General features: G+C 39.6%; 1 protein-coding gene across 4 annotated transcripts in view; it reads left to right on the forward strand.

The window, feature by feature from the left end:
• Positions 1-16,569, forward strand: part of ARHGAP21 (Rho GTPase activating protein 21) — a 118,276-nt gene that overhangs the window by 50,760 nt on the left and 50,947 nt on the right. For all 4 annotated transcript variants that reach the window (XM_068673706.1, XM_068673708.1, XM_068673705.1 and 1 more), the window contains exons 3-4: positions 1,826-1,850; positions 15,358-15,450. In XM_068673706.1, the coding sequence (XP_068529807.1) occupies positions 1,826-1,850; positions 15,358-15,450 (118 nt within the window). The remainder of the gene's footprint in view (positions 1-1,825; positions 1,851-15,357; positions 15,451-16,569) is intronic.

Raw genomic sequence — 16,569 nt, forward strand, 5'->3', positions numbered from 1 at the left:
TTAGGATTTCTTCGTCAGCACCACATTTTTGCATATGAATTCCATTGTACAAATTGAATCAGCCTGAGAAGCTGGTAGGTGATAAATGAATGTATTTGCTTTAGGTGTGGAAGCTGCATATTCTAACACCTTGCAAAGTGTAAAAAGTAAATGTAGGAGAGAAAGCTAATTCCAAAACATCTGCATTATAAAGCATTCAGTTTTTAAAGGCCTGAGTTTGTTGGCTTGGTACAACGAAAAACTAATGTTTTGCAGGTGTTTCTTTCAACAGACCTGTGCACACCCAATGACAAACTGACAAACCCAGCGCAGTGTCTCTTTTATGCTGGCAATTTTGTATTAACTGTCTTTCCCCTTCCATAACTTCTTGTTGATAGTGTTAAACAAGGTAGCCTGCCCTAGGTCTGACCCATATGTTTGGGCTCTGATGTAGTCCTCAGACAGAACTATTCAACGTAAGGATATGCTGTTTGCTGCTACCAGAGTTGGGGTGATAATGGCCATTAATTATCATGATTTTTACAAAGCCAAATCAGTACCAGATCTCTGTTAATTCACTGTTTGTTTGACACTTGTGTGGTTTCTTTTAAAGCTCCAGCAGGCGTCCTGATAACTTCTGTGCTATTGTAATGTTTTGTGGTGCAGGCTGTACTTCACTTTTATGTCATGAAAGAAATGCTTTGCACCTAGGAAAGACTTCTGTCTCATCCTCATTATATAATACAGTATTTCTATCTAGGTCTCTCTCTCAGCAAGTTATCTCCCCCTGAATAGTACACTCAGATCAATGTGCAGTTTCCTTTGGAATATTTAATATGCAAAAGTGATTTGTGTTTACTATGAAAAGATAGAAATTCGGAACAGATCCATTTAAAAGTGGGAGGAAACGTGTAGGTGAAGATTACTTCTGTGATCATCCCCTTGCTCCTTGATTCCTTAAGGGTGAGGCTGTTTTAATTACCAAAGGTGAAGTAAAATGTTAGAATTACTTTACGAGTAATACGTACTTGTCTAAGGAACTGTATTTAGGTGGAAAATGTATTAGTCCATGAAGTCACACTTCAGGAAAAAAACAAAACAAAAACGCACATAATTCCATGTTTTAACCATTTTAGATGGTTAAAATAGTAGATTTTTGCTGAAGAAGAAATTAGCTATGCTCTTTCAAAAGCCCCTCATCCATATTAAAGTACTGACAAGAAAGCTGAAATAAGTAATCACATGCTATTTTAAGCATGCCCTTCTCCATTAGTACATTCTAGTCGATTTTTTTTTTTTTTTTTTTTTTAAGGACTAATTGATGCATGGTAGTTAGGTTTGTAAATACAGTGCATTAACCAGAAGGAAAATCTTCAAAGTTTTTCCAAAATAGAATTTGGGGTAAATATTTTTCTCTAAGCAGAATCACTGAAGGCAAAACAAACTTGATATTTCAAATTTCAGGAAGAATATTGAGAGCTTACAATTTTTTTGTAAGTATTAAAGAACTCCAGCATATTTTTTAACTTTGTAGATGATGGAAGTATAATCTCTCCTGCCTGGCTTTTCAGGGTGGAAACATACTTGCAAAAACACACAATGCAGTATTAGGCTTCATGAGAGTGTTTTGTTTTTTTTTGTACATTTGCTATCAGATAATGCCTTTCAAGTTGTTTCTGTGGGGATGTTTCATGGAACAGTTTATTTTTTTCGTAAACAGGGATTATGCTACAATTTCAGAACGAAAGCCTTAATACCATTCACTTCAAATCCTCATAGCTTACAGATGCCTGTGTATTATTTCCGTTTAGTGAATTTTTAATGTACCCTCTTTCTTTTTCCTTAGGATGAAGAGAATGGAAATAGACAAGGTATGTTTTGTTTTCATTCTTTCACAGGTCCAATATGTTGAGCATTTATCTCTAGCTATGTAATATACTTCACAAACTACCTAAGAGTTTAACATGCAAAATGGTAATTGTAAATGTAAAATTACTAAGTATGACTTTCAAGTTCTTTAGGGAATTTTGTGGCATCAGAGCAAAAGAAAGAAAATGTCTTTTAGCTTTACCTATTTAATTTATGCATTTGCTACAGTTGACCGCAACACGTGCTGTATGTATCACTTGTGCCCCACGTATTGCAGAATTGTAGAATGGGTTGGGTTGGAAGGGACCTTAAAGCCCATCCAGTCTCAGCCCCCTGCCATGGGCAGGGACACCTCCCACCAGCCCAGGTTGCCCAAAGCCCCATCCAGCCTGGCCTTGAACACCTCCAGGGATGGGGCATCTACAGCTTCTCTGGGCAGGCTGTTATTTTGTCATGTGTTTGAGAAGGCAAGAAACCAGCTGTGTTCCCTTCTTAGTGCCAAAGTTTTAAACTTTGTTTTAAACAAAGTTTTAAATTGATCTGCATTTCAGCTCCACAGTTCCCACAGTTCAGCTGTTAAAATACTACAAAAAGGTTGGGTCTGCTTTCTGTGTTTATAATAAATGTGTTTTAAAAAAGGAAGGATGCTGTATGGTGTTGAGACTGATGATAAAAAGTGTCTACCTATGGTATGCAACCATTTAAGAAATGATAATAATAAAAAGTACTATCAACCTAATAATTGTATCTTCAGTATTTAATAGTACTGATTTAATTTATTTCATCATTTTCAGTACTTTGTGATTTTCATGTATATTTTGAGATCCACGAAATATGTTTCAGTGATGTCAGATAAAATGTGTGAATAAAATCTTGCCCTTGATTTAGGAGAGAAAAAAAATCACGTTCTTCAAAGTTGCCTGTCAGTTCCCCTCCTTTTTCATAGCTTTCCCTGTGTCACGTTGCTTCTGTCTGCTCTCTTTTTTAAAATACGATTAACTTATTTTTACAAATTGGAGCTGTCTTAGTCCCAATTTAAATTCAGCATTTAGCTATTTTCTCACCCATACCTCTCCTTTGTGCTGCTATCTCTTTATTTCATTTCAGGGATAACAGATGTGTTGATTCGGGTGAGAAAATTAGGTTTTCAGGTGGAGAGCCCAATCCCACTTTCCATTTTTCCCATTCTGTCATGACTGCAAGGTATACAAAGGATGGAGGATTTGTTGCAGGGCGAGTGCAATGTGCAGTGCTTCAGTTTGTTCTTAATGGGGGGATCAGTGCTGTTGTTTGAGGGTAGGTAGGTACCTCAGTAAGGTTTACCCTGTGTAAAGCTGGGTACCTTTGTGCAGAAACTGCACAGAGGGAATGCTGATTTTACTGGGGGGCTGCAATCTGCTTTTCATTGTAGTTGAGAACAGTACCAAGCTTCAACATGCACCTAAAAATCTCAGTTAGCTCAAAGGCAGAGAACATCTCTGAACGTCTGTTTCAGGCTTTTTGTGTAACTGTTACATATTTGAAGCATTCTGGGAAATTCAGATTTAATTGAATTTTCTTATTCTTTTCCAGGGGGTGAGGGGCAGATGCAGTCACGCCTTTCATTCTCCTGGTGTTGCTCATTTGCATTTACCTGTTTGTTAAACAGTGAGAAGTCAGTGCCTTCCAATTCCTCCTAGCTCCCCTTCTGCCTCCCAGATCTGCTGCCACTTTTTCTTTCCATTTGTCAAAATGGATAAAGAGAAATCCCTTTAGGAAGGGAATAAAGTTACTGCTCTGCCAAATGTGCCTGGGAGATGCCACTTGCGTTGGAGAGGAAGAAGCTCGACAATATCCTTCTCATAGGGAGAGGTGGATCAGCTAAAGGTGTGATTGGGGGTCTGTTTGCCTTAGATGCTCATCTGGGATCTGTTTTTCAGTAGAGGGGCAGCAGTGAACAAGCATTTACTTGGTTTGTCATGAGACCTGCGCAGGTGGGAGCAAGATTACTGTCTGGAATTTTTTGTGTAGCTGCTTAAGCTATGAATCATAGCTCAACTGCTGCGTGTTTATAGCACCTTAGTACATTGGATGCCTTCAAATACAGATCAGAGGGCACAAAGCATACCTGGATAAGATAATATGCTAATTAGCAGAAAAGTTGAGCTTGTGTTGTGTATGAAAAGGGAAGAAGTGACCGAGTCAGTGGGTATAGGTGTCACCTGAACTTCAAACTACCAGTTTTGTGTGTCCTGGTTTAAAATTGTGTATTCTACATGAAAAAATAACAAAATGGGACCAAAAGCGTTAAGAGACTTCTCCCAACATCTGGTGTGACTTTGGGTGGAGGGGAAGGGTTGTTAGGCTGTTCCTATTGACACTGCTCTAAGCTGTTCCTTTTCCCCGGTGAGGAGAGTGGTTTGTTTGTGAAGAGAAAACCAAGAAAAGTATTTATCTCATTTTCCATACAACATGAGATTAATTGAGCAAAAGCAGGTATGCCTGAAATTCTCTGAAGGATTATCACAGGGATTCTTTGAGTAATTAACACTGGGAAGTTAAGCGGAGCTGCTTCAGCATTGCAAGGTGTGTGTTGGGCTGCTGGCACCGCTGAAGCCCTGGCTCTGCTTCCACAGCTCGAGAACAGGCGCGCAGTGCCTTGGGGGTCATACAGAGGAGCCATCTAGTGGAAAGTTTTAGGTATTTTCCTTCAAATTTGTTAGAAAACTTGCCCCTGTGAAGCTGTGCTTCAACAGTGAAAATACCTTAAGTATTTTTCTTTTGGAGCCTGTAGATGGTAATTAACTTGGGCTTTCCTCTCTCAAAGATTTAAGCTGAGGGGGTTTGGGCTGTTTGTTTTTGTGAAGCTGCGTTCCAGGGCAAAATCATCACTTTTCTGCTCTCAGTTTTGAGTGAAGATTTCTTGTTGCCTGCAACTAAAATGCTTTTCTGACAGATGCAGCCTATTAGACTATGCAGATCTTTCTTAGTGGATTCTGTTAATGCCAACCGTCCTGTATTAACTTGGAAGTATTCTTTAGTGTGTTTTGAGGATGGTATGCCATCAGTATTCGTCCAGTTCTTATCAGTTTCACCATTAGAAATTTTTATTTAAAAGAAGTATCTCACAGACAGAAATCTTGCAGAAGATCTTTGTAGGAATTTTTGGAGACAAGCTGAAAAATACCTCTAAATCTATATGTGTGCTTAGATAAAATACATATAGTTTGCTCTGTCAATATGTGGCAAGTGGTGAAAGGGGAAGGCATCTCTCTTTGAGCCATGGCAGTGTGCATTTGATACGGTGGACGTTTCATCCTTCAAAGGCTCCTTGAAACTGTAGTTGGCCACATAGAAGTTTAGTACATATTGAATGGTTAGGTCATTTTTTGTAGCTTGTTTTAAAGTGTATATATATAATTTAATGTAGATCATGACTAAAATGAACAATTCTAAGCATATAGTACTAGTTTCGTAAACGAATTTCCTCTTTGTTATGAGAGCTAAGCTATATTGTGTTTGGTGCAGTGTCAGGAAGTCTAGTATCATGATGATCTGGTATCATTTTTTTAATATAATGTTCTCACTTTATCTCCTGTTTCTGTGTAGAGGTATCTATAGCAACTAGCAGTTTATCTTCCCAGCAAAATGAAAGGTGAGTTAGGTATATTGCTCAGTCTCCTTTTCTGTAGAGACTATAAAGGCTGTGCACCTTCTAGTGAGACTTCAGACATCTGTTTTCCCTGGCATTTCTAGATTGTTGAATTGCAACCACCAGATATTGTTTTGATGTGCCTAACTTGGATTAAAGTTTGTCCTTCAATTTTTTAAGCTAAAAAGTTGCAATTTATAACCTGAGCTCCTTCAGCTCTATAAAAGTCAGATTTGATGCAGAACATTTTTGGGGAATAGCAGAAAAAAAATCAGGAAAGGCTTCTTATTCCTTCCTGCTGCTTATATAATGCTTTGTGTGGTTTTGATGTTTTATTTCTTTAAACAGACTATTTCTGTAATGTGGTTTGCATCCTCCCAAGGTTTAATTTAATCCCCACAGTTTCTAACATCATCGTCTATTAAAGCTCAGTGTGTTATGAAATAAACTAATTGAGCCTGTGATGATGAGAACAGGGTAGATAAGGGACAAGAGACTGAATGTGAAAGCCAATATTTGGAAAGGTCAGTAGATTGCTGGTCTGATGCAGTCTTAAGGTATATGATAAGGGGGTAGGAGTGAGAGGAAAAGAGGTAGGTAGTGCCATGGCAAATTGCCATTTTTTGTCCATCTTTGATGCAACTTTATTTTTTACCACTGAGTGATGAATGCTGTAAAAGGGCTAGATTAGTTTTTGACAGAGATGAGGGTCTGATAATTCCTCTTTTACGCAGCTCTTCAGATTTTTACTAGAAGTCAATGTAATTTCCATGGATTATCAGGAGACTCTAGGTTGGGTACAGCATGTATAATCACCTGAATGGCTGTGCTTGCTGTCTGGGCATGGCTGGGGGCAGCTTGCTCTAGGTGGCCTTGCTTGGGCTGGGAAGGTGGACCAAGGGCCTCCAGAGGTCCCTTCCAAGCCCAGCCGTGCTGTGCTGTGTCTGTATGAGAACTGCATGAATCAGTCTGGACTGCTTCATCACAGTTTGAAACTTCAGAGTGTTTCATTTAGATTTGAGAGAATTAAGAAGAAAGAAAAACAACACGTAATATCGATGACTAATGCAGAAGGAAAATACACTTTTTGAGCAAGCCTGTATTTAAGCTGAAACTGTTACATCTTTCAGAAAAATGCCAGAGGATTCTCTCCCGTCTCCCTCTCTCTTGAGGGTGGAGTTGAGGCTGTGTTAGTCAAACGGTTGAAGAGAAGAGCAAGCAAAAGAAGAAATACCATCGTTGGGTTGCCTAATCAAAATACCAGAGGAGTTTTAAGTAATAACAGAATGTATTTTTTCCTGAATCACAGAATTGAATGCAAGGTGTTTCAAAGCTAAACAACTCAGCAACACTATTTTACTCATTACTGTCCTCATTTAGAGGCTCATCCTTGGCACTGGGTTTTGTTTAGTGTTTTTAGTTGAGTTACTTCATGCTTGACAGTGGGTGAAATTAAGCTCTGTTGGGGCCTGACTGGGACCTTTGGGCTCCTTTTCTGTAACAGACTGCTAGTAGAGAAATGCTCACTATGCAAGAAATGCAGTTTGCAGATTATAAAATCCAAAATTGTCTTTAGCTGCACTCTGTAAAATGTCATCCTGGCAGTTTTAAGGGCTTAATTTTTAACAGATACTTAATCAAATCTAAGTTCTGCTGTACATTCAGCAGTCTCTTTTTGAGAAGCTTGGGAGATGAGTAGCAGGTTTTTTGGTTCTGTAATCATTTAGAAACATTTGCCCCACCGTAGCCATACCTATTTTTCCTCCCTTTGTCTGAAAGGCACCCCGAGAATCAGTGCCACTGTGATCTGAGCTGAAACATAGGGAGTGCAAATGCCTCGGATATCCAGGAGCGTATTTGTAAGTTTTCATGCTCGAGAGAAGTGTTTCCTCGCCCTTGAGTCAGGCATACATAAAAGCCTGTCTTAATTATTAAGCTGTTTCACAAGGTGGGGGATACAGTATAAAGCTGAAAGTCACCTTTTCTACCTGCTGAGCAGAGGGCCAGGAGCAATACCCAGCACAGCCACCTACAACTGTTCGATTAAGGGGACAGATGTTTGAGAGAATCGTGTTTTCTGTGTTTTTTTTTTTTCCTTCTTTTTTTATTTTCAGATCTTTATTTCAAAAAGTGTTCTGCAAATTGTTAAGAAACCTTTGTGGCTTTTAATCAGTTTCCGCGTTCTGAGGATTTCTAAGCACGTCACAAGTGCCTCGAAGAGGAGAAGCAGCATGTTGTCAAAAAGCAGATTCTTAGGAGAGACTTCGTAAGAAAGAGCTGTGTTATGCCGTGTCCCTGAACACTTGCACATTTGTGCTCTGCAGGTCAAAGAGAAAGGAGAGATGTCAGTGGTAGCTTTTTGCTTTTATCAAAATATAAAAGTTTTGTCAGAGGGGTGCTCTTTGTTGTCTGTGACTCAGATGGTTTTTATCTGACTGGCTTATATCAGAAGTTTAATGACTGCAGAGAAGTGATGTGCTTGTTGCTTACCGTGTGTCGGTGGATTTGATAATGTCACTTCTGCCGCATCCTTTTCTTTTCCAGATACATCATAGAGCAGAATAGTAACTCTGGTCCGCAAAGTGTAGCTTACAAACAACTGAAGGTTCCAACACGTGGTGTAATGCTAGGTGTGCTCCTTGCAGCAGCAGTATGCCAGCCTAGCATTTTAGCAGATGAAGCCAGAACTGGCACCTGCACAAAATTAATTTCTATGTCTAGTTCTGGGGAAGTAGAAGAAGTTTGGATGTTTGTGACCGCCAAGTGTAAATCAGATACAAATGCTAACACTTCTTTATTTCTAACATTGTGTTTCAAAAGTCATTTTTTGAATTCCCTTTCATCAGGGAGGAATGAGTACATCAGAATTTTATGATTTTGCAAATCAGGCGGCTATGGTAGTAGTGTATTCCCCTCTGCCACTTGTGTTATTCCAGACATTCAGCAGTAAAGCTTCCTTTTGACTTCAGTTTGAAACTTCTTTTCTCCTGTCGGACTGCGGAGGTGGCACTGACTCGTAGTCTCAGCTTGTAGATCCAGGTAGCGTAGAGGTTAGATCGTAAGTGATGATAAATACTTGCATTATGAAGAAATGCTGTAATTTGATTTGACATTAATTGGAACATGAGTTGAAACAAGATGCATTACACTTGTGATTCTGTAGATTCTACTTTGATCTTACATGTTACTGAAGGTAACAATTATTATTATTCAGTTGAAAATTGTTGTCTAATTACAAGATTTGCATACAATTATGAAAACTTAAGACCAATTTTCTTAACTTTTGTTGGTTAGAGTAATGACTTCAATATAAAGACTCTCCTGAGTCCACAGTACCTTTGTTTCAGCCAGTGAATTTTTGCCCTGAGCCTTCTAAAGCCTCTAATGAACCACCTTCTAAATAACCTTTTTATTTCCTTATTTTTGATGATGCTGAGTGTCTGAAGTAAAAGTTCAGTAAAAGTTCAAAGTTACCTTCTCTAAAGTCACAGTTTCATTTGAATAACATAACTTTGAGGGAGGTTTTTGTACTGCAAGGAATATTTGCACTGCTCTGTTAGCAAAATTCCCTTACTGCCTAGACGTTAACTTGAGCTACAACCTACCCTGACTGGTGGCCATTTACTCAGGCCAGAGACTTCTGTGCTTTATGGACATTTTTTGTCTTTATGGGCTGTTTTTCAGTTTTTTTTATTGCTCTTATGTAAAACCTCACCTCTGTTCATAGCTGAACTTCTGGAGGAATTAAATATATATGAAATTGCTGTTCACAGAAGTCAGGCTTTCCATCTGTACTGCTTCCCTGTGGATGTGTGTTCCTAGCAGCTCACGTTTTTTGCCTGTTCTTTTGTGGACAGAATGTCTTGTTTTTTGTGTTTTGTTTTTACTTGCAGTTGAAGATTTGGGAAAAAATTGTCTTACTTGCTGGTAGCCTGCACCATAATGCTTAATTAAGTTGTTTACAAACGTACAGAGGAGCAGGGAGGAGGCAAAGCAATATGCAGCAATGGGTGTTGAAAAAACACTGGCAAATAAGGCTGGATGCATGACAGAGTAGTAGTTACGAGCTGCTTTACTGTTTGCTGTATTGCCTTGTAAGGAATTGCTGATATGCTAAAAATAAAAAATTAGTTCAATATTAGGAAAAATTAGAATCTAATCTGACCCTGTTGTATGGAGCTGGAGAACTTCGTGAACAAGTAATGCTGATCCTGTGCTCTGGCTGGTGGATCTCGGAAGCAGGTCAGTTCAGGCTCACTGTTTTGGCAGCATCTTGTTTTTGCCTGATGGTTGGAGACAGGCAAGATGTTGGTCTGTGCTACAGCAGTTTATTTTGTTATGCTGAAGGCTAATGTGTGTTCTGGAAGGCTAGGCTGGGCTGGAGTTTTGTCTGAAGCTGGCTGTATTGAAGTGCAGGTGGTGATGCTTCCTTGCTCCTGCAAGGACAGCACGGATTGTTTCTATTCCAGTTAAAGTTAGCCTTATTAATCTAGTTTGGGAGTCGGTGATGAGTTTATATTAGGTTTAGTGAAACAGTAGGTTTCACTGCATTAAGCAGTTTTCAACTGTAAGCATGTCTGTGCCCAGAGGATGTGGGTGGTGGCAGAATTGTGCATTTAATTAATGAAGTAAGAAAGGTCACTTCTGAGAGAATCTGAATGGGCATCCATCTACTGTGTAAAGCTCCCACTGCTACCTGAATGAGGATCACATCCAAAGAGGGTTTTTAAAAGCAGGTGCTCTGGGAGTATTTGATTTATTTATTCATTTACCCCTATGGAGAACTGAGAGCTGGAAGATGCTCTGTCAGGCTGAGCCGTTCTGGGGTCCCGGTGCGTTGGGTGATGTGCTCCTGCAGAAGGAGTTTAAATGCAAAGGAAATGGATAAGGACAAGCCGGAAAGTGGTATTGGCTATTGGCAGCTTGTGGCAAGAAAAGGCTTATTAATTCCTCATAATGAATGAGGCACGCTGATTGTAAAATAAATCTTTGTTTCCTCCTTGCCTTTTGACCTCTGATTGGAATTTTTTCTTGCTAAAACTTCATGGTCATGTTGTGGAAAACATGAAAAAGAAAATGTAACTTATTAAATGAATGGCCTTCAATTGTTTTAATTCACTAATAACTAATTATTTAGATCTAAGCCACAGGTGGTGATTTCATGTAAGAGGTATCTGTGAAAGAGGTGCTATGATACATGATTCACTTACTGGATGTTGGTCCCCAAACAAAAGTCATTACAGTGAAGAAGGGCGATTAAGTGAATGCACGCTGCAAAAAGGGCTTGTACTTAAGTAATAGGTACCAAGCAGTTCCTTCTGCAGCTTAATTGTGCATTGCTTATTAGTGCTACATAAAAGGCTTGGCTAATTCTGTTGCTGTTCCATTACTTAGGATTTCCATCTCTTGCCATGTAAGAGCGTTCTTGGGCAGTTATTCATATCATAATTTCGGTAAGAGTAACTTCAACGGCCAATTTCCAAACAGTTTAACTCTGCTTCAGGGACAGAGATAAGCCAGTTTTGTTTAGCCTTTCAGTAAACGTTTCCTTGCTCTGCTTCAGGATAGTTTGTGGTCTGACCTTGGTGTGTGATGGTATAAGGGAGAACTGTCTTATTTAAATGTTACAGCTGTAATATTTCCTTCTGAGATCAATTCCTTTCTTAGGAATCAATTTGTTAAATGGAGGGGTTAAGTCTTGAGACCTGAGATAAATTGTTAGAGTGCCAATTTTAGTTGAAATTTGGTTCTGTTATGACTGATGCACATCTACAAGATTGATTTCCCTTAAGCTGGTCTGAAGAAATTATCATTAGCTGCTACTGTCATAGAATACTTCTTTTAGCTTTGCTTGAATTTCTAACTTAAAATATAAGCATATGCTTTGAGACTACACATTGAAGGAAGTTCATTTATTTGCTTACTGAAGGAAAGAAGCTTTGGGTTGTATCCAAGTATGCAAAAGACTAAAGGAGAAATGCAGAGCATGTATTCATCTCCAGAGCTTTGGAGTCCAAGGTTTTCTTCTTGCCTTTACTTGTAAATGGATATTACTGACCTGTAAATGTAAACAACATGGTAAACTTTTCAGCCTATTTTTTTCCCCAAATTTGATCTTAATCTTTAACATGGCCATACATTTTCCTGGGAAGACGAATATGTTCAACATAACCTCCTCCTGCATGTAGACAAAGAACTATGCTTAAGATGTTATCAGCTTTGCAAGTCGGTCTGTAAAACAGTTGTGAAAACCCCAAGTGACTGCCTGTAGTGTGGAAGAACTTCTTTGTGTAGCTGCTGGTGCTCTGCCAGCAGGTTGGTCAAAAATCATACGTTCAGGGAAGGCTTCAGTCTCTGGTCTTCATAAATGGGTTCAATTTTTTCTCCAATTCAGCAGTGGTACCTGTATTAAAGGTCTTCTGTAGTATTGAATGGGAATAATCTAGGTGCTTAACCTCTTGCTTTGTGTATTCAGGCCAGCACAAGTGATGAAGTAGCATTTGAGTGCTAAGCAAACGAGCAGTAGATCCCTAGCCCTGACCTGCCTAGGGAAGGCAGGTCAGAAAAGAAAGGTCAAGGGGAGGGTATTTCCCTCTGACAAATGAGAAGGAAGAACTGATAATGAGTCATGGAAAAGGCTGAGGTACTCAACTTCTGTGCCTTGGTCTTCACTGGCAGTCAGGCTTCCCTCAAGAAGTTTTTGAGGAATTCTCAAGTCCTTGAACCTCTAGGCAGAGGCTGGGGAAGTAAAGTACCTTTCAGCATAAGAGAAGAAGAGTTTTGAGACCAGCTGAAGAAATGGAGTAGGTACAAGACTCTGGGCCCTGATGGCATGCATCCCAGGGTCCTGATGGAACGGGCTGAAGTAGTTGCCAAGCCTCTCTCCATCACATTTGAAAAGTTGATGGAGTGACTGCATCAGTCAACAGGGGAATACCAACAGATGTCGTCTGCCTAGATTTCTGTAAGGCCTTTCACGTGGGTACACGTGACGTTCTGATCTCTAAATCAGACTTGAAGGGTGGACCACTGAGTTGATAAAGGGTTGGCCTAAAGGCCGTGCCCAAAGAGTGCTGGTCAGTGGCTCTGTGTCCAGGTGGAGGCTGGTGGTAAGTGGGATCCCTCAGGGGTCTGTCCAAGCTGAGTGGTGCAGGTGACACCACAGAAGGAAGGGATGCCATACAAAGGGACTTGGACATGCTTGAGAGGTGGGCCCACATGAACCTAACGAGGTTCTACAAGGCCAAGTGCAAGGTGCTGAACCTGATTTGTGGCAGTCCCAAGCATGAATACAGGCTGGGCAATGACCGGATTGAGAACAGCTCTGGGGAGAAGGACATGGACAGCCCAGAAAACCAACTGGATCCTGGGCTGCATCAAAATAAGGGTGACCAGTAGGTCAAGGGAAGTGATTCTCCCCCTCTACTTTGCTCTTATGGGATCTCACCTGGAGTTCCGCATTCAGCTTTGGGGTCCCCAGCATAAGACAGATGTGTACCTGTTAGAGTGGGTGCAGAAGAGGGCCACGAGGATGATCAGAGGGCTGGAGCACCTCTCCTGTGAAGAGAGGCTGAGGGAGTTGGGGTTGATCAGCCTGAAGAAGAGAAGGCCCCAGGGAGACCTTACAGCAGCCTGCCAGTACCTAAAGGGGGCTACAGGGAAGCTGAGGAGGGATTTGTCAGGGGGTGTGGTGATGGGACAAGGGGGAATGGCTTTAAACTAAGAGAGGGGAGATTTAGATTAGATATAAGGAATAAATTATTCACTCAGAGGCTGCCCAGAGAAGCTGTGGATGCAATGTCCCTGGAGGTGCTCAAGGCCAGGCTGGATGGGGCTTTGGGCAGCCTGGGCTGGTGGGAGGTGTCTCTGCCCATGGCAGGGGGTTGAGACTGGGTGGTCTTTAAGGTCTCTTCCAACCCAACCTATTTTGTGATTCTGTGTTGGGTCAGGCACTGAGTGTCTTAAATTATACATGCCACGGGAGCTCCATCACTTTTTCTTGTCACTGTTGGGATTGTATCTCTTCAGTAACACGTGACGTGGCAACACTGGGAAGGTTGTTTGGTCATATAAGAGGTTGTATTTTAACTGTTCCCTCTGAAGCTACCTTTTGTATCTGGGGTAAATTATTCTCTGAGCTTGTCTAAATTCGCTGTAATGTTCCTGCCTTTTAAAGGATGAGACCTGCCTTGTGTTCAGTGTCTATTTAAATCAGCAGATTAATAATGACAGATATTAGCTTTGCCTCACAGAGAGCATTTTGTATGTCTTGTAGCTATGTCCTGCTAATGAAATTTTAAAGTATTTGGGGACTGAGCTGCCAGCTGTTTTTTGATTTATAATTCAGTTGTGTGTATGTAATAGCTAGCTGATCTTATCAAGTCAACTTTTTGTTGATTCTCCACCCATTCAGAGTTATTTTGAGAATAAGGCCATTACCTGTTTTTTGGTAAGGTGGCAGGACCCAGGTTTTTGGTAAGGTGGCAGCTCCCAGGCTGGCTCACCATGCAGCCTCTAAACGGTGGTGGTTTCCCAGCTGAGTGGGTGGTATAGGGGTACAGGGAACTTGGGGGGGGACCAGGGTGCTTATGGCTAGCATGGACACATTCTCTTGCTGCTGCCTTCGAGGTTCCACCACTGGTTCTGTAATGCTCATCTCTTTTTTTACTACTTGGATTAGAGCTGTCAGGAGAGACAGGTTACGCTTTGCCCTGAACTTAGTTTATTGTGCAGCAGTCTGCTAGCAGAATGGAAATAAGGTTTGAAAAATTTTATTTTTGTTTCTTCTCAGCTCCTGGCATGAAAAATTAAACCAGTGAAGCTGCGTAGGAGCTGTGAGATGGCTTACCCCGTTTATATGCAGATGTAGCTCGGGATGGCATCACTGTATTTTAGTCTGCAGTGTAACTGTGCTGGTTTTTCATTTGTATTTGTTTAACTGCGTTCTTCTGCCTCCCTTTCTCCTCCACATCTTGATATTCAGAAGCAGTGGCTACTTCAGTTGAGAATTACTTAGTAAACGACTGTAAAAGCACAAGGTGCCTGTGTTCCTGGAAGCATAAAAAGTAATTGAATGCTGAGAAGGCGAGAAGATAAGATACAGGGTTTCTAACTACTGCAGGCTAACTTTATTATGTATATACAGATGTGTACAGTTCATGTGCAGACATAATTTAGTTTGAAGTATATGTTGCCTTTGGAATTTCGATAAACCTGCAGGAAAACTTTAATCTTGGAGCATCTGAAAAATATGGTTAGAAAATCAGTGTTACAGTTCCTTGAGGACCATAAATCAATTTTATTGTTCTCACTTCTAGGGAAAAATGTTAAGGTTTTATTTTTTCAATTTGCACTACTAATTCTTACTCTGGCTTTATATCTTATGCACAATAGGAATCCAGAACAGGAAGGAGTATTTCTAACAGAACAGTGTAGGCATCAGCATGATGATAAAGTAGCAAAGACATCATGAAATGAATCTGGGGAAGAAAAAAAAGAAGAAAAAACTATAAACATTTACCATAACATATTCACAAGTTTAAGCTCATAATTGTGAGCATTCTCGCCCTTCCCCTGCCCTGACACCCAAAAGGTCTTTAGCACAGCCAGAAGAAATGCTGTCTGTATAGTCATAGATAGAATTATCTAGGTTGGAAAAGACTTTCAAGTTCAAGTCTAACAGATCATCAACCTGACCTACCAAGTCCCATCACTAAATTGTATCTTTTCCTTCCCTTCCCCCAAATTGGATTTTGGTATTCAGTGTATTGATGAACATGGTTGGATTACGTTTCAAAATAATTCTTTAAAATGAAATCATTGTAATGCAGTATAATTCAAGACTTAAAGAAATACTCTTTTTTCTTTTTTCTTTTCAGGAAAACAAAGGAATAGACTGGAGCCAATGGATACCATATTTGTTAAACAAGTTAAAGAGGGCGGACCTGCTTTTGAAGCTGGACTCTGCACAGGTACCATTCTTCTGCATGTTTGTGTACATGGTGTAGAAATACATATACGTTTTAAGCTTCTACATATAATTTTGTCTACCATTAAACCTTCCTTCAGAATTCCAACACCCTTCTTTTGAATTATGATCAAGTGTTTTTAACTTCAAAAGCAGTGTTGCGTTCTCTCAGGAGGTGCTGTGTAATACTTATTAAGGCATAAAAGTCTTACTAGTCTCGTGTACTTGTTCATAGCTGTAAGATAATAAAATGATAAATAAAATGACATATGTAAGCTGCTATTTCTTGTGCTTTATTACATGTTAATAACCCTAAAACATACAGGTTTTTGTCCTTTAAGTTATTTTATCTTCTTTAAGTGAAATGAGAATAATCCAAGTCTGTCTTTTCTTACTAAATTTTGTTCAGTTGTTTAATTTAATCTATAACTCTTGGAGCAGGCAGTATGTTTTTTTGTGAAATGCCAGGTACTTTGTCACACCCTTACTTAAGTGCTGAAGGAAAAAAATGTATGTTAGAGGGGGATGTCTTAGAAGTCATAAAAGTACACTAAGTTATGTAGATGGATACCACTACAGATTTTTCTTAAAAACATGGCAAAACATACATTCTATGAAAATAAGCTAGTTTGTAGACCTAGAGGGATGTTGATTTTTTTTTTTTTTTGGAAACAATTGTGTACATGTATTTGTCTATAATAGAATAATTTTGTATGTTTCCTCCTAAAGAAATAAAAACATTCTAGGATGATCTGCAATTTAAAAACAATTCTAGATCCTACTTTCCAGCATATGGTATTTTTCTTTTTTAACTCTTCTGTAAGTGGTTATTTAGAGGAGGGTTACTTTGGCATTATTTTAATGCTATTATATAAAGAAATGTTTTGGCTTGATAAAATGCAGCATATGTTGAAGTTGTTCTGAGGAGCCATGTTAATTTCTGCTCTGTTCAGTGTTTGCCAAATTGAAAGAGATGAAATCTGTAGAGAATATTTTTATCTTTAGGCATAGAAGAGATTTTAGGAGCCCAGAATGAAGAACAAAAAATACATGCAAAAAATATTTTTAATGCATTGGAATATTTTAGAAACACTGGCAGTCATTGTATCTAATTAGGTCATGC

The sequence above is a fragment of the Anas acuta genome, chromosome 2, assembly GCF_963932015.1.
Source record: "Anas acuta chromosome 2, bAnaAcu1.1, whole genome shotgun sequence".
NCBI classification, from domain to species: Eukaryota; Metazoa; Chordata; class Aves; order Anseriformes; family Anatidae; genus Anas; species Anas acuta.